This window comes from Phocoena phocoena, chromosome 15 (assembly GCF_963924675.1).
Source record: "Phocoena phocoena chromosome 15, mPhoPho1.1, whole genome shotgun sequence".
NCBI classification, from domain to species: Eukaryota; Metazoa; Chordata; class Mammalia; order Artiodactyla; family Phocoenidae; genus Phocoena; species Phocoena phocoena.
The window spans coordinates 497,267-515,317 of NC_089233.1; the positions used below are offsets into that span (position 1 = coordinate 497,267).

The window sequence follows — 18,051 nt, forward strand, 5'->3', positions numbered from 1 at the left end:
CCAAGCTGACGGTCCCCAGGGCCCTGCACACCCAGGACTCTGTGCCTGTAGATCTCAGGGCTCTGCTGGGCGGGGGGCAGTGGGGAGCCACAGGCGTGAATTTTCAGGGCTCGAGGGAGAGGGGGCATTAGCGTTCTGGGCAGGGTGGGCGGGCTTAGAGAAATGGGAATCAGAGCCCCATTAAGGGTCTCTGCACTGAGGCCGCAAGCAGCTGCCGCCTCGTGTGGGGAGCAGAGACAAGACCTGAGGCTGGGCTCCCCCACGCCGGAGGTGACGTGTGAGTCGGGGGGAGGCTGCAGAGCTGCAGGGGCCGGGCAATCAGAGATGGGGGCACGCGTGCACAGGGCCCTTCCAGCTGCTGCCCAGTGGGAAGCCAGGGCCCCCGGGGTGGGGGCCGGCACTGCCTGCTCCAGCCAAGCTCTCACCGTCACCCCCTGTGGGGCCTGCACCCCGCCCGGTGCCCCCTCAGCAGCACCCCAGCAGCATCCCTGGGCCCAGCTGAGCTCGCCCCCCTTGCGCCCCGTGAGGGCTGGCCCTCTGCGACCCCCAACACAACCTATCCAGGTGAGACAAGGGCCCGCCTCCGCAGGTGGGCCCCAGCCTTTGCTCTTCGCTGCCCCAAGGGTCTAACGGAGAAGCCACGGCCTTCAAAGGCCGCCCGCTCCATCCCGCCACGTGTGCACCCCCAACGGGCTCTCCCCATCCCAGTCCCCTTGCCCGGCGCCCCAAGCACTCCCGAGGTGTCGTTTCACGAGAGGAATGACAGCAACTCGAGATGGGAAGGTCTGTGGTTGTGCCACCCTGTGCACAGCCCCACTTTCACGGGAGGGCTCCAGAAGCCGGCCGGTGCGCACTCATCTCCCGGCCGTCGTGACTCGGTCACACGCCCACCCCTGACCGGTCGGGACCAAAGCTAAGACTCTTCCTGACACTCGGGTGAAAGTCACACTTGCCTTTTTCTCATGGAACCCAAAGGCGTTTCCAAGCTGGACCTGCGGCAGTAAAGCCACCACCGGCAGGGGCGGTGCCACCCCGAGAAGCAGAACCAGAGCGGGAGACACGAGCCGAGTCCTGACGGCGCTGACTGAGCGCCTGGTTCAAACTGTGCCTGAAGCCAGGGCAGCTGTGCGGGCCGCTCCTTTCCCTGTTCTCCTTACACCCACCTGGGCTGGACAACTGCTGCTCACAACCAGGGGTCCTAATGCAGGAGCAGGCACGAGATCCTGTACCTGCCTCTGAATCGAGGCCGCGCGCCACGCGTTACAAATCGCTGAGATGTTTATGCCTGGGCGACAAAGGCTGTGGGGTGAGCCTTCCTGGGGTCCCAGAGCAGGGAGGCCGGGTTTCAGGCAGGACGGGACACAAGTGCCCCAGGGCTGAACAGGCATGGGCGCCCACGTCCTTTCTCCCTCGTACGTCGGAGGCATCAGGAGAGGAGGAAGTGGCTCTCTGGGGTGGACCGTAATTGAATCCCGGCCACGTCCCAGCCCTGGGCCACATCAGGGGCTCGGGAGGAGAGGGGACCTGGAGCCACCTGCTGTGCAGGAGCATGGGCTGCATGCAGAGCCCCTCCTGGCCAATGCAGAATAAAGCACCTGGGCCACTTGCGTGTGATCACCCCCAGCCCGTGTGCTGACAGAGCCCCCGGGGCCTGGCCCCACCTCCCCGGGCCCACTGGCCCAGGCCCATCCACACCCCTCCTGCCAGGACCCACCCACCCTGCGGGCCCTCCCAGGGCAGAGGTGCTGCCGCCACCAGCCTGGAGGGCCCCAGGCAGCCCCCCACCCCTCGGCCGGGGTTCAGGGCTGGGCTGTGAGCAGCTGCGGGGACCCCTGGTGCCAGGTCAGCCAGCTGGCGTCAGGGGCCAACGGATGGACACGGATTCAGACCACTTAAGCAGTCGCCCAGGTTCCTAAGGACCCTGCTCCAGCTCCAGGAGGTAGGGGCAGGGGGACAGAGAGACAGGGTGGAAGGACAGACGGACAGGTGCCGGCATCCTACCTGCTGAGTAGGGCTCCTGCCGCTCGGGGTGGGTGAACTCCTGCCGTTCGTACTTGGCCCGGATCCACTGTTCCCGCAGGAGTCTGGGGAGAGAGGGGACGGGCTGGGGGACAGTCCGGCCTGAGTGCAGGCCCGCGGGAGCTGCCGCGCGGAGGGGTGGCCCTGGGCTTGGTCCCACCGCCTCGCAGGTGGCGGGGCTGAAGGGCCACCAGCTTTGGGTTTTAACACCGTTTGCTAATCGGATAGTTTCACCACTTCATAGAGTCCCCTTTTTAAAAACTGAGATGGGATTCACGTACCATAAAATCCACCCGTTTAAGGGTTCCATTCAGCAATTCCTGGTACGCTCACAGGCTGTGCAGCCACCACCAGAATCTAGTTCCACAACAGTCCATCGCACCAAATGGAAACCCCATCCGTTAGCAGTGCCCCCGCATGCCGGCCCCAACCGTGAGTCCGCTTCCTGTCGGGACGTCTCCTGTGCCTGGAGCGTGCGATGCGCTCAGAGTGTCTGGGGCTCATCCACGTGGCAGCTCAGTCACCCCACCCTCCTCCTCTGTCTGGGAGGCCAGGCTCACGCTCGGGTCCAGAGAAGGAAAAGGCCCGGCCAGCACCTGCCCGCGGGGCCCGCCCCGTGCTCCCCAGAGAGCGGCTCCCCAGCGCAGCAGTGGTCGTGGGTCGCGGGAGGGCAGCAGGCAGGGGAGACAAGGCAGTGAGCAGGGGGCTTGCCCCACGGGGGCGGCCTGACGCCCGCAGCCCCCGGCCGCTCCCCTCTCCCAGGCCGCCCCCTCCCGTGGGGTCCCCCACGAGCAGCCAGCTGGGCTGTCATGGGTCACACGGTGTCCCCATCCCGCCAAATATGTATGCTGGAGTCCCAACCTGCACGACCTCAGGCCTACCCTTGTCTGGAGACACGACGGCTGAGACCAGTGAGCCGGGACGAGGCCATCTGGTGCGGAAGCCCTAACCCCACGTCAGCGGGGCCCTCAGGAAAAGGGGCGTCTGGACACAGGCCGCAGAGGGACGGCCACGCGAGGACATGGGTGCCGGCCCCGGAAGGACCCCACGCAGCCCCGGGACCAGGAGACACGGTTTCTCCTGCTGACACCGCCAGCCTGTGGCCCCTCTTCGGGGGCCTCGCCTGGGACCCGCCAAGGGAGGGGCACCCACAGGCCCACGGCTGCCTTGAGGGGGGCTGGCTCCCAGCTGCCCCAGCCACACAGCCAAGCAGGAGGCCCGGCTTCTAGCAGAGGCCAAACTGAGGGGGCCAGCCTGACCGCCACCCACGACGCTGAGGTTGAAACTCAGGGCGCCGGTGGCACCGGAAGGGAATCTGGGCCCTGGCCGCGCTCTGAGTCACGCGGCCAGGCCCTCTGCTTCTCACGATGCCCCAGCTGGCGGGGTGGGCTCCGAGCTCCAGAGAGCAGGAGCTGGGGGACCAATGTCCAGAACCCATCCTGGGCCAGACCCCGGCCACCTGACTCACCACCTCACTGCACCCTCGTGATGCCCCGGCGGGGTGGGGGGGAGGGAAGGCGGCATCCTTCCAGCTTCACGGCTGAGGAAACTGAGGCCACTGGGTCTTAGACTGCCGGGAGGCTGTTGCAGCCCCTGTGCTAAGTGTGCATAGCTGAGGAGGTGTACTTTCCAGTGTACGTGGGCATTCACACCCCCTCCACCGCTGCACAGCTCTCCACAGTGTACGCGGGCAGACCTGAGCACCTGAGTCTGGGGAATGGGGTGGGCTCGGGTCCTGTGAACCTTCACTCAGTGGAGGTTTCCAGAAGGTGGGGCCCACTGGGGTTCAGAGTACCCTCCCAGTGGGGACACCTGGTCACCCGAGAGGCCCTGACCACATAGCCCTGCATGGGGGCTTCGCAGGGATGAGGCTGCAGAGGGGCCGGCCGAGCCCTGGGCAGGAGACAGGCGTGTGGCCAGTCTGTCCCCTCGCCACAAGCTCAGAGGGGATGCAGGGTGTGCATGCAAATGGCCCAGACAACAGAGGAGCCTGTGGCTGGGTGATTAAAATCGGTTCAGAGGGCTTCCCTGGTGGCGCAGTGGTTGGGAGTCCGCCTGCCGATGCGGGGGACGCGGGTTCGTGCCCCGGTCCGGGAGGATCCCACATGCGCGGAGCGGCTGGGCCCGTGAGCCATGGCCGCTGAGCCTGCGTGTCCGGAGCCTGTGCTCCGCAACGGGAGAGGCCACGGCAGTGAGAGGCCCGCGTACCGGAGAAAAAAAAAAAAAAAAAAAAAAAAAATCGGGTCAGAATCAGCGGCCATCTTGCTGATTCATACCGAGATGGAGCCCGGTGGGGCGGGGCGCGAGTTCCCCGGGAGCCCAGAGCCCAGGGTGCGCCAGGGCCTGGGGGTCCGGCCTGCCCGTGAAGGGGTGAAGCGGTGGGCGCGGCATGCTGAGGTGAGGCCAGCCTCGGTCTCTGCCTGTGAAGTGTCCGAACTGGACGCGCCTCCCAGCCTCCCCACTGCGGCCGCCAGCAGCCCCCCGGTGTCCCACCCCTCGTTCACACAGAACTAGAAACACACAGCCCTGCGTGCAGCCTGGGTCCAGGTGCTGCCGGGCGGGGTCCCCGGGGTGTGGGGTACACCAGTGAGTCAGGAGGCGACAGCGCTGAGCAAACAGGAGGGAGGTGCCGCCCGGGGGCCAGGGCTGGATGCCGGGCGCCCAGGGGCCTCGCATACGTGGGCGCATCCCCGGCCTGGGAGGAGGTGGGGCTGCGTCCCTACCCTCCTTTCCCAGAAAAGGAAACTCCGGGAGGGGCTCTCATCACAAGAGCGGCCCTTCACCTCCGAGCCGCAGCTGAGCAGCTGTGACACCGGCCAGCTGAGGAGGGGGTCATCAGGGGCCTGAGTGACCCTTGAGGGCATTGGGAGGGTTGCCAGGGATGGATGGGTGGGTCTGATATGGGTGGAGAAGGTATGAGGGGTGCTTGGGGGGGCCAGCTAGTGAGACGGGGGAGGGTCCCCAGGAGCCCCCCAGGAAGGATCCGGAGACCCCTGGTGGGCAGGTTCCCGGCTGGTGCTGAGCCTGACACGGGCAGCTGACCCCACGGGGCTGGGGTCCCAGCCCCACCCCAAGCACCTCCCCTGACTTCCAGAACCTTCTGGAACCCCACAGTGTGCTGCCCTCTGCTGGGCGCCAGGAAGAGATTCGAGGAGCCCACCCTCCCTTGAGCCCATGGGACCCAAGGAGGAAAGGCCTCTGCGACCCCTTGGCTCTGAGGGGCCAGAGGAGGGGGGAGGGGTCCTCAGGAATGAGCGGTGGCCAAACGGAGCCAGCCTGGGGGCTGGAGTCCTGGGGGGGGCTGGGGTCCTGGGGGGATCAAGCAAGGGCCTCGGGTGGAAGGAACCGCCGGGGGATGTTGGGGTGGGAGGGGCGTGGAGAATGGCCATCCAGCCCGGAGGGGGAGCCACTCAGGGACCAGGGGGTTGGGAACCCAGGTGGGGTACAGATGGGGACACTGGGGTCAGTGCGGGGGCTGGGGTCCCACGGGAGCGGGCCCCCTACCTCCCCAGGTCCACACCCGGCGCACCAAGAACCAAGACCAAGCGGAGGACAGCCTGGACGGGGCCCCCAGGACACAAGGCCGGCGCCCACCTTCCCCCACCCCGGCCTCCCGCCCGCCAGCGGGTCGTCCGGAGCCATCTCCAGAGCCTGCGGGCTGTTTACCAGCGACCGTGACAGAAGCCCTTTGTTACTCACTGGCAGTCGGACGCCGAGGGCCGGTAGTAGAAGGGGGGCACTTTGGACTCAAATGCGGCTCTGGCGACATGGTTTCCGCGGGAGGTCATGAACTGCAAGAGAGAGGGTGGGTCAGGGCCCCAGAGGCCAAGGCCGGCTGACCCCAGGGCCCTGGCAGCTCAGCGCCTGGAAGGGAGGGAGCAAGGGTTAGGGGACTGCCCTTCCCCGCAGCTGGCGGGGGCCAGGTGCCTCCAGAACGGGGCCCTCCTTGGACGAAGGCCCTTGCCCCTGGCCTCACACGAGGCCTGGCTTGTCCACTCTGCCTGAGCGGCACAGGAGAAGCCCACGTTCCTGTAGGGCAGCCACGCTGCAGAGACCAGACATGCGGCTGCAAGCTGTGAACAAGCTGGGGGGGGGGGCGACGGGGAGCCTCTGGAGCAGCCGCCGTGCGGGGCGTCCCGGGCCCAGAAACTGTACGTCCAAAGGCCCTGAGGTGGAGCGAGCTGGGCACACTGGGGGAGACGCCCTGCCCTGGCCTGGCCGGCGTGGGCGGGGGCCTGACCACAGGGGCCTCAAGAGCAGGGAGCGAGTGTGGGCTGCTGGTGCCCTAACCCCTCCCTCTAAGTCATCGCATCTGAGGACCGTCAGGCCGTGGATGTGGACGATCAATGGGGAAAAAAATCACAAACAATAAGATGCTTCAGCGAAAGGCTGGCACCAGCTTAGAATCCTAAAAGCGACGGCTTTTCTATACAAAACACTGATCTGCTCAGAGGTCTAATAGGAGGAAAGGCCGCCGCTAAGAGCAGGTGGACAAAACACCTAAGAACTAGCTCTAATGAGGGTCACTCAGTCTCCATGAAGAAACTGTCCTGTGCTCCAGGGCAGCAAAAGCAACTCCAGAGACATACCAAGTTCGTGGTCGGGGAGACAGAAAGCATGCTGTCTCCCTGTGTTGGTCTATTTTTAGCAATTCTCAAAAAAAGAAAACCAGGAATAGAATTTTCAAGAGCTATTAGCAAAGATTCTAAAGTTCATTTTAAAGTTAACAAGCAGAAGCATCCTAGAAAATTCTGAAAATGAAATGCTTCCCGCCAGATATTCAAGCCTGTTGTGATGCTACTATGTATGAGTCAAACAGTACTGACCAGAAAGCCTGAAAGGTCCAGAAAGAGATCCAGTGGGATCTAGTATCCGACATTAAACAGGTTTAGCAGGACAAGTGGTGTACAACAGTGGTAACATCTCAGATCGATGGGGGAAGTGCCCATCACTTGATAACCAGTAAGAAACTGGAAACTACTGGAGAAAAGGGGGTATGCCTTTCAGCAAAGTAAACTCCAACTGGATTCAAGACTGAATTTCCAAAGTTAGACAATACAAATAGTAGATGAAGGGAATTCCCTGGCGGTCCAGCGGTTAAGGCTCCACGCCTCCACTGCAGGGGGCACGAGTTCAACCCCTGGTCAGGGAACTAAGATTCCGCATGCCGTGCAGCGTGGCCAAAGGTAGATGAAAATCACGGGATGATATAAAAAATAATTTTAGGAAAATATGGAAGGAAATCTTCATGACTTTGGGTTAGGAGTGGTTTCTTAGAGGTGACACCGAAAGCACAAGTAACAAAAGAAAAAAAAATCAATGGAACTTCATCAAAATTAAAAACTTTTGTGTTTCTAAGGACACCATCAGGAAAGTGAAAAGATTTATGAACCTTAAAAACACGACGCTCATGAGAAACGGACACGAAATGCCACACAGCATAGGACTGCTTTTGTATGAAACACCCAGAACAGGCAAATCCAGAGACAGAAAAGCCAACTGGGGGTCTCGGGGTGGGGAGTGGCCACGAAGGGGGACGGGTCTCCCCTGAGGTGAGGGGAATGTTCTGGAACGAGACAGAGGTGACGGTTGAACAAGACTGTGAATGTGCTTATTTATTTTTTTACTGCAGTGTAGGTGACATACAGTATTGGTTTCAGTTGTACGGCATAGTGGTTCGACATTTATACACGTTACGAGACGACAAAGTCATTACAACATTGTTGGCTGTGCCCCCTGTGCTGTACGTTACATCCCGTGACTTACTTACCATATGACTGATGTTCACGCCACTGAGTATCCTGCACCTACTTCTTCTGTTCCCCCGCCCCCTTCCCTCTGGCAACAGCTGTTTGTTCTCTGTACCTATGAGTCTGTTTCTGTTTTTTAATATTTGTTAATTTTGTTTCCCAGATGCCACATGTAAGGGAGATCATATAGTACTTCTCTGTCTGTGTCTGACAGATTTCACTTAGCATAATACTACCCTCTAGGTCCATCCGTGTTGTCGCAGATTGTAAAATATCGCTTTTTTATGGGTGAGTAATATTCCATTGTATATATACACCACATCTTCCTTATCCATTCATCTGTAGGTTGCTTCCATATCTCGGTTATTGTAAATCACGCTGCAGTGAACACGGAGGTGTGTGTATCTTTTTGATTAAAAATGTTCTAGTAAAAAAAAAAAAAAAATGTTCTAGTAAACACCCAGGAGTGGGATTGCAGGATCATATGGTAGTTCTATTTTTAATTTTTGGAGGAACCTCCATACTGTTCTCTGTAGTGGCTGCACCAACTTACATTCCCACCACCAGTGTAGGAAGGTTCCCTTTTCTTTACATACTCTCCAGCATTTATTACTATCATTATTTTTTAATGAATTTACTTTACTTATTTATCTATCTTTGGCTGCGTTGGGTCTTCACTGCTGCGCGTGGGCTCCCTCCAGTTGTGGCGAGCAGGGGCTACCCTTTGTTGCGGTGCGCGGGCTTCTCACTGTGATGGCCTCTCCTGCCGCGGAGCACAGGCTCTAGAGCACAAGCTCAGTAGTTGTGGCTTGCAGGCTCTAGAGTGCAGGCTCGGTAGTTGTGGCGCACGGGCTTAGCTGCTCCGCGGCATGTGGGATCTTCCCGGACCAGGGCTTGAACCCACGTCCCCCCCGTTGGCAGGCGGATTCTTAACCACTGCGCTACCAGGGAAGTCCAGCATTTATTACTTGTAGACTTTTTAATGATGGCCATTCTGACTGGCGTGAGGTGGTACCTCACTGCGGTTTTCATTTGCATTTCTCTAATAATTAGCGACAGTGAGCGCCTTTGCATGTGCCTACCTATTGGCCATATGTATGTCTTCTTTGGAAAAATGTTCAGGTCCTCTGCCCATTTTTAATTGGACAGTTTCTTTTTTTGATACTGAGTTGTATGAGTTCTTTGTATATTTTGTGTCATAACCCTTATTGCCTAAATTGTTTGCAAATATCTTCTCCCGTTTGGTAGGTGGCTTTTGCATTTTGCTGACAGTTTCCTTCGCTGTGCAAAAGCTTTTTAGTTTGCTGTAGCCCCATTTGTTTATTCTTGCTCTTGCGTCCCTTGCCTGAGAGACAGATGCAAAACGATATTGCTAAGACGGATGTCAAAGAGCATATGCTGTCTGTGCTCTCTTCTAGAAGGTTTATGGTTTCAGGTCCTATATTTAGGTCTTTAATCGACGGTTCCAGGTCTTACACTTAGGTCTTTATCCGTTTCGAGTTTACTTTTCATATACGGTGTAACAAAGTGGTCCAAGTTTCATTCTTTTGCATGTGGCTGTCCAGTTTTCCCAACACCATTTATAGAAGAGACTCTCCCCCATTGTATGTTCCTGTCTCTGGATTATTCGCTTCATTTTTTAAACATTTATTTTATTGAGAACTTCCCTCGTGGCACAGTGGTTATGAATCCGCCTGCCAATGCAGGAGACACGGGTTCGAGCCCTGGTCCAGGAAGATCCCACATGCCACGGAGCAACTGAGTCCACGAGCCACAACTACTGAGCCCGCGAGCAACAACTACTGAAGTCCGTGTGCCTGGAGCCCATGCTCCGCAACAAGAGAAGCCACCACAATGAGAAGCCCACACACCACAAGGAAGAGTAGCCCCCGCTGGCCACAACTAGAGAAAGCCCGCGCGCATCAATGAAGACCCAATGCTGCCAAAAATAAAATTTATTAAAAAAATTATTTTATTGAAGTATAGTTGATTTACAACGTTGTGTTAGTTTCTGCTGTAGAGCAAAGTGATTCAGTTACACATATTGTATATTCTTTTCATATTCTTTTCCATTAGGTTTATCACAGGATATTGAATATAGTTCTGTGTGCTGTACAGTAGAACTTTGTTGTTTATCCATTTATACATAATAGTTTACATCTGCTCATCCCAAACTCCCAGTACTTCCCTCCCCCAGCTCCCCTCCCCTCCAGCAACCACGAGTCTGTTCGCTATGTCTGTGAGTCTGTTTCTGTTTCATAGATAAGTTCATTTGTGTCGTATTTCAGATTCCACATATAAGTGATGTCATAAGGTATTTGTCCTTCTCCTTATGACTTACTTCGCTTGGTAGGATAATCTCTAGGTTCATCCATGTAGCTGTAAATGGCATTATTTCATTCTTTTTTATGGCTGAGTAGTATTCCATTATATACATGTACCACTTTGATTGTTCACTTTAAAATGAATTTTATGTTACATGAATTTCACCTCAGTAATTGAAAAAATTACATAGCTCCTTAAGAATACAAACTGCACTTTTTGCATTTTAAAAATATTTTAGGGCTTCCCTGGTGGCACAGTGGTTGAGAGTCCGCCTGCTGACGCAGGGGACGTGGGTTCATGCCCCGGTCCGGGAGGATCCCACATGCCGTGGAGCGGCTGGGCCCGTGAGCCATGGCCGCTGGGCTTGCGCGTCCGGAGCCTGTGCTCCGCAACGGGAGAGGCCACAACAGTGAGAGGCCCGCGCACCGCAAAAAAAAAAAAAAATTTTTAAGTAAAGTTAAAATACAATCAACAGGATGAGAAGAACTACTTGCAAATGCTAAATCTGATGAGGGATTTGTGTCCAGAATACATAAAGAACTCAATAATAAAATCACCTAACTCAATAATAAACAGACAACCCATTTTTAAAACAGGCAGAGGATTTGAATAGACATTTCTCCAAAGAAGATACACAAAAAGGGACTTCCTTGGTGGTGCAGTGGTTAAGAGTCTGCCTGCCAATGCAGGGGACACGGGTTCTATCCCCGGTCCGGGAGGATCCCACATGCCGTGGAGCGGCTGGGCCCGTGAGCCACAGCTACTGAGCCTGCGCTCTAGAACCCGTGAGCCACAACTACAGAGCCCACGTGCCACAACTACTGAAGCCCGCGCGCCTAGAGCCCGTGCTCCACAACAAGGGAAACCACCACGATGAGAAGCCTGCGCACCACAATGAAGAGTAGCCCCCGTTCGCCGCAGCTAGAGGGAGCCCGCGTGCAGCAATGAAGACCCAACGCAGCCCTAAATAAATAAATTTATTAAAAAAAAAAAAAAAGAAGACACACAAATGGCCAAGAAGCACATGAAACGATGCTCAACGTTACTCACATTAGGGAAATGGGAACCAAAACCACAAGACCCCGCCATGCACCCAGCAGGACGGCTGAAGTCAGACAGATGGCAATGGATGCTGGAGAAGACGCAGAGAAACTGGAATCCACATGGATCATTGGTGGGCATGGGCAGCTGTGCTGGGAAAAGCCTGGCAGATCCCCAAACATTAAACACAGAGCCACCGTAAGGCCCGGCAGTGCCACTCCCTTCTGAGAGGACTGAAAGCACAGAAATGTTCTGAGCAGCATTGTTCAGAAGAGCTGGAAAAACGAGACAACCCAGGTGTCAATCAGCTGGGGAACGGATCAACAAGATGTGGTTTCCATGCGATGGAAATGACCTCGGCCATAAAAAGCAATGAAGTGCAGCCACCTCGATGACGTAGATGAACCTTGACGACATGGTGCTCAGTGAAAGAGGACACAGGAGCCGCACGTGGTGTGATTCCACCGACTCGAAGCGTCCGGATCAGGCAAACCCATCAAGACAGAAAGCAGAGGTCCTGCTCTCAGGAGGAGCTGGGGTGGGGAGAGTGCTGGGGAGTGGCGGCTAGTGGGTACAGGCTTATCTGGGGATATGAAAATATTCTGAAATTAGATCGTGGCAATGGTTGCACAGCCCTGAGGATTCATGAAAACTACTGAATTGTACACTTTAAAAGGGTGAGGTGTATGGTGTGTGAATGGCAGAAATCAGACTGTTGTGAGTAAAAATAACCTGAGGGTAGGGCAGCCTATCCAAGTGTGCTGTAAACCCTACAACCACAAAAGGCAAGGTGGATAAATGTGATTACTTCAAAGTAAAAACGTTTCCACTGCAAAAACCACCATGAGCAGAGTCAAAAGACACCCTTGAGAAAAACGCCTTCACCTACCGTCTCTGAGGGCTGCAGCCCTCCTACGTAAAAACCCCCGAGAAAACGGAAGCAGCTCACAGCAGCGGCCCGGGGCCCGGAAATTCACAGATGGCTCTGAAATGTCTCCTAAGACGCTGCACCTCACTCAAGACGAGAAAAGACCCTACTGGGAACAAGGGTTCACCTCTCTTTCGGCAAAGACGGGTCCTGGGGGACAGGGGCCGGCAGGAACGCGGGCGAACGCTCTCACACGTGCGGGCACAGGCGTGGCTATGAGGGGGAGACTGGCAAAATCCTTAAAACTAGTCACAGAGCCTCTGAACTCCCCTTCGAGGAATGTGAGCCCCGTCGCTGCCCCCCCGCAGGAGGTGATGCTTCCGCCGGCCCGGTGGTCACGGTGGGAAGACCCCCTGCGCCCTTGTGTGCACGCAGGAACCTGCTGGGTAACTGGGACTCTCCAGGCAGGGGTGCGCTGGGCAGCCACGGCCTGAGACACATGGCCGTCCCAGGGGCACCCGCATTCCCCGGAGTCTGTGCACATGGACACGGGGAAACGCCCCAGGGTCCGCCACCCGTGACCGTGGTCCGTCCACACAGTGGGTGTCACTGGGCCTTTATAAAGGGGGGGAAGCGCTCGCGTGGTGGCTTAGCCCTGGGGGAGGGGTGGGAGCTGAGGGCTCGGGGTGCTTCCTGAAGTGATGAAAATGTTCTAAAATTAACTGTGGTGACGATTGCTCAACTCCGTGACTGTGCCATAAACCGCTGAACTGGGCTTCAAAGAGCGAGTTGTGTGCCTTGTGAATTATATTTCAGTAAGCTTCTCTAAAGGAGATGCTACAGAAAACTACAAAGTTTGGGGGAAAAATCATGAAAAGGAAAAGGCACGGACGAGGGTCCCGCGCGCCTGGCCCACAGCCAGGGCCGAGCTCCCCGCATCACAGCCGCCCTCCTGGGAGCGGGCCTGGCTCACGCAGGCTCAGGACCCCCAGCCAACCACCAGCCCAAGGACTCACGGGCAGAGTGAGGGGAGGACCGGGGCCCGGAGGCCCAGCAGGCCCCCGTCCCCACCGCCCCACCCCACCTTGGGGCAGGGGTCCAGCACCCTGCAGGCCAAGCCCTGCCAGCCCCTCGAGGTCACCTCTGTTTTAATGGCGGAGAAGAGGGGCAAACGACAGAAAGGGGATGAAGGCCCCTCTCAGCTCCCAGCGCCCACGTCCCACGCCTGCACCACTGGCACCAACCCGGCCTCTCTTCGGACCTTCTCACGAGCGTTCGCAGGTGGAAAGCAGAGCTTTCCTGGTGGCACCCGTGTCCAGGACCCTCTCCCTCTCCTCACGAGACATCACACCCTGCGGGGCGTCAAGGCAGCCTCCGCCTCCACTGTCTGACCACTGGGGTGAGGGTGCCTCCAGCCACATGTGTGAATGTTCCACGTGCACAGGGCGGCTTCGTTACCTGCAGACTGACTTGGCAGGAAGGCCTGGGTAGGCCCGGGACTCTGCATTTCTAACAAGCTCTGGGGAGGCTGCTGCCACCAAGGCTGCATGGACAGCAGCAAACTGCTACTCCCGGAAGCAGGGGGGAGCACACAGGGAGCACCGAGCCTGGATCCCCAGCCCTGAGGCAGCCACCGGCCAGGGAACTCCTCCTCTCGCTGGGTGGGCACGGTCACCACGCCCCCGACCCCCTGACCCTGGAGTCAAATTTGAGGACTTAGGGGGCCTGCCCCTCGGCTCCCACACATCTCCCCGCAGCCTCCGTCAGGGGTCAGGCCCCACCCGGGCAGCCTCCACAGCCACAGCCCTCTGTCTGGAACTCACTACCCCAGGCTGTGCCCTGCTCTCACCTTCAGTCAGGCTGGGGGGCCCTGCCTGCCACCTCGGCCCAAGTCACCACCCCCTGCCCACCAGCAACCTGCGTGTCCCCCTCTCTAAGGCCTTCTCCAGGGGCCAGCCACTCGCCAGGCCCCCCATAGCAATTGTACAATAAACACGGGTCAGGTGGGTGGGTGGGTGGGTGGGTGGGTGGATGCGTGGGTGGGTGGATGCGTGGGTGGGTGGATGCGTGGGTGGGTGGGTGGGTGGATGGGTGAGTGGATGGGTGGATGGGTGAGTGGATGGGTGGATGGGTGAGTGGATGGGTGGGTGGGTGGATGGATGGATGGGTGGGTGAGTGAGTGGATGGGTGGGTGGGTGGGTGGATGGGTGGATGGATGGGTGGGTGGATGGGTGGGTGGGTGGATGGGTGGGTGGGTGGGTGGATGGATGAGTGGGTGGATGGATGAGTGGGTGGGTGGGCGGGTGGATGGTTGGGCGGGTGGATGCGTGGATGGGTGGGTGGGCGGGTGGATGCGTGGGCGGGTGGGTGGGTGGGCGGGTAGGTGGGTGGATGGATGCGTGGATGGATGGATGGGTGGGTGGGTGGGTGGGTGGGTGGATGGGTGGGTGGGTGAGTGGATGGGTGGGTGGGTGATTGGGTGGGTGGATGCGTGGGTGGGTGGATGCGTGGGTGGGTGGATGAGTGGGTGGATGGATGGATGGGTGGGTGGGTGAGTGGATGGGTGGGCGGGTGGATGCATGGATGGATGGATGCATGGATGGGTGGGTGGGTGGGTGGATGGGTGAGTGGATGGGTGGGTGGGTGGGTGAGTGGGTGGGTGGGTGGATGCGTGGGTGGGTGGATGCGTGGGTGGATGAGTGGGTGGGTGGGCGGGTGGGTGGGTGGATGCATGGATGGATGGATGCATGGATGGGTGGGTGGGTGGGTGGGTGGATGGGTGAGTGGGTGGATGCGTGGGTGGGTGGATGAGTGGGTGGATGGATGGATGGGTGGGCGGGTGGATGCATGGATGGATGGATGCATGGATGGGTGGGTGGGTGGGTGGATGGGTGGGTGGGTGGATGGGTGAGTGGATGGGTGGCTGGGTGGGTGGGTGGGTGGATGGATGGATGGGTGGGTGGGTGGGTGGATGCATGGGTGGGTGGATGCGTGGGTGGGTGGATGAGTGGGTGGATGGATGGATGGGTGGGCGGGTGGATGCATGGATGGATGGATGCATGGATGGGTGGGTGGGTGGGTGGATGGGTGGGTGGGTGGGTGGATGGATGGATGGGTGGGTGGGTGGATGGATGGATGGATGGATGGATGGATGGATGGATGGGTGGGTGGATGGGTGGATGAGTGAGTGGATGGGTGGGTGGGTGGGTGGATGTGTGGATGGATGGATGGATGCGTGGATGGATGGATGGGTGGGTGGGTGGGCGGGTGGATGCATGGATGGATGGATAGATGGGTGGGTGGGTGGGTGGGTGGGTGTGTGGGTGGGTGGGTGGCTCAGTGAAGGGCTTGACTTTCGTTACCTTCTGCGACTCTCCATAAGGTTAATGGCAATGAAACCCGAACGACAAGAGGGCCTGTCCCATTGCACAGCTGCTCCACATGCTGTGTTCCCTGAGCACCAGAAATGCCCCAGGTGTGGGGAAACGGGACCAAAGCAGCAGGAACTGCCCACGGAGAGGAATCAGTATTCTCCCGCACTCGCTCGCTCATTCATTCACTCCGCAGCTGCCGCAAGAGGGAGGCAGGGAGAGGCAGTCCTGGGACTGGATGCACAGGGCGGGGGCAGCGGCACAGGAGGGCCGAGGTCCAGCTGCTGGCCCCTTGGCCTCCCGACACTTGTGGATGGTCTCCCCGCAGCCTGGAATCCCTGACAGCCCAGGCCCCCTTGGGGCACCAGAGATGGAGTGACCTCTGAGGTGTCATGACCCAGAGGGTGGCGCCGAGGTCACCCAGGGCAACGGCACAGGCCTGTGTCCTCCCCTCCCCACCTGGCACCCCTGCCCAGCCTTACCTCCACTTGGGCATCGTCCCAGGCATCCAGGCGGACGGACTTCACCTTGCTGACCTGAGGGATGTTCCGGTGAATTCCAGAGCAGCTCAGACAGATGAACACCCCTAGGGTGTATGAGGCCCAGTCAGGATCTGGAAGACAAGGCCGGATGCTCAGGGGGCGCTGACCCCGAGGGTCCCCCAGAGGGCACAGAACACTGGACCAGGGCCCACAGGGCTGGAAGGCCCCCTCCCTTTCTGGCCTTGGTCTCGTCTGTGCAATGGAAGGCCGGCCAGGAGACCAGGTTCACAGGCTCTGGGGGCCCAGAGTGGGGGTCCCTGCCCCTCGCACAGAGGAGCAGCCCCACCTCATCATCCTAGCTGCTCCTGGGGACCGAGGGGACCCTGAGTGGACCACAGTAGCAGGGGAGACACTGGGACGACGTGATGAGAACCCATGATCAGCGCCCGTCCGGCAGGCGTGACCAGGACACGCCGACACGTGTCACGTCCTGCAGCTGAGGCAACGGAGAAAGCAGAATGTGGCTAGGGCGGGGCTGTGGAGGCCCAATTGTGTCCACACTTCGAGAGCTTTGAAATTTTCCAACTGGACAGCGGCACCGCAGACAGGGGGGACGTGATGCTTGTTCAGTTGGGTGGAGGCTAAGTGGGTGCTGGCACTCGAGCCCCCAGTTCCTCCCCATCTGTGCGTCCACGTGGTAAGCGCGTGGGGGGCTGGGCCGTGGAAAGGAGTCCTACAGAGGAGGCTTTCTCTGGAGAGGACAGGTCGCCCAGTAAAGGCTTCCCGTCTCTCAGGGAAGCTTCTGGATCAGACTGGTCTAAATCAAGATGCCCAGTGGCTCCCAGCCGAGGGCCACCAGCTTGAGCAGGCTTCCCTGGGAGCCCCTGGGGGGCTGGTCTGCACCCAGCCCCTAAACTAGCAAACACCCGCCACGCCCGTGTCAGAGCACAGCACTGAGCCCACCCTGCGGCCACTGCCACCCGAGGGGCCCGGGAGCCCACAGACCCGGGGGTCGCTGGGATCTGCACGTGGATGCCCCAGCCCTAGGTCAGGAGGACACTTTCTTCTGTGATAAGACAAGGCTGGGGGACTTCCCCGGTGGTCCAGTGGTAAAGCATCTTACAATGCAGGGGACGCGGGGTCGATCCCTGGTCAGGGAACTAAGATCACACGTGCTGCAACTACAGAGCCCACGCACCCTGGAGCCTGTGCGCCACAACTAGAGAAGAGAAAACCTGCATGCCGCACCTAGAGAGGAGCCGGCGCACCGCAACGAAGAGCCCGCGTGCCGCAACGAAGACCGGACTCAGCCAAAAATAAAGAGAAGAAAGAGAAGGCTGGGAGGTGGCTGTACCCATGGGGGGCTGGCCCAGGCCCCCCACCCTACTGAGGACACAGCCCTGCACCTCCCTTTAGGGACCCCCAAGAACCCACCCTGGTGCCAGAGGGTCAGAGCCCTCCTCAGAGACCAAACACCAGCCACAGGCCCACACAGCGTGCGTGTGTGTGTGGTGGCAGGGGGCGGAATCCGTAGGGGTGGCAGGCACCTCTGGTTCCTGGGTCAAACCCCTCCAGCCCGGGGCCCTGGGCCCCGTGCCCCAGACACACCTCCCTGCCCGTATGGAATGAAGGGTCAGCTCGCAGACACAGGGGCCCAGGCAGCTGGCGGGATGGGCAGGTGAGCTCTGGGGAAGGAAAAGCCCCGTTCTGGCACTCACGGCCCAGCTCACAGCCATCCAGTGCCAAGGCCGCACGGGGTATGACCGCTCTAGGGTCTCGCAGAAGAAACTGGAAGCCAGGGAGGTAGGTCTCTGGCCCGTGACACATAGTCTAGGTGGCACGTGGAACAGAGGAGCTTCGGGAGTCAAAAGGCCGTGTCATCCCGAGGGCCCCTGCCCCAGCCTCTCGGCAGACTCTCCACGGGGCGCTGCGGGCACCGGCGAGCCCGGCCTCCTAATGAGGGATGCTGGCCGCCCTCGGGGTCGGGGGCTTGGCTGCAGCTGGGCGGCGGGGGAGGGGCTGCCCTGCCCAGGGACGCAGAGGCAGGCGCTCCGAGGCCTCCGGGGGGCCCCTGCCCTGCCTCCCCCCTGCATGGGGCTGGCTGACAGCAGTGGCTCCCAACCGGGGCCAGCACGGGTTGGGGCAGCCCAGAGACCCGGGGGCCTCGGGCCTCACCCCAGCTCAGATGGGCTGTG

At 59.2% G+C, this 18,051-nt stretch overlaps 1 protein-coding gene across 2 annotated transcripts in view; it reads right to left on the reverse strand.

Annotated features, from left to right (window-relative positions):
• The window catches only part of ADAP1 (ArfGAP with dual PH domains 1), a 61,845-nt gene that overhangs the window by 18,082 nt on the left and 25,712 nt on the right, over window positions 1–18,051 (reverse strand). For both annotated transcript variants that reach the window (XM_065892026.1, XM_065892025.1), the window contains exons 2-4: window positions 15,857–15,987; window positions 5,719–5,810; window positions 2,002–2,084 (exon numbers count right to left, since the gene is read on the reverse strand). In XM_065892026.1, the coding sequence (XP_065748098.1) occupies window positions 2,002–2,084; window positions 5,719–5,810; window positions 15,857–15,987 (306 nt within the window). The remainder of the gene's footprint in view (window positions 1–2,001; window positions 2,085–5,718; window positions 5,811–15,856; window positions 15,988–18,051) is intronic.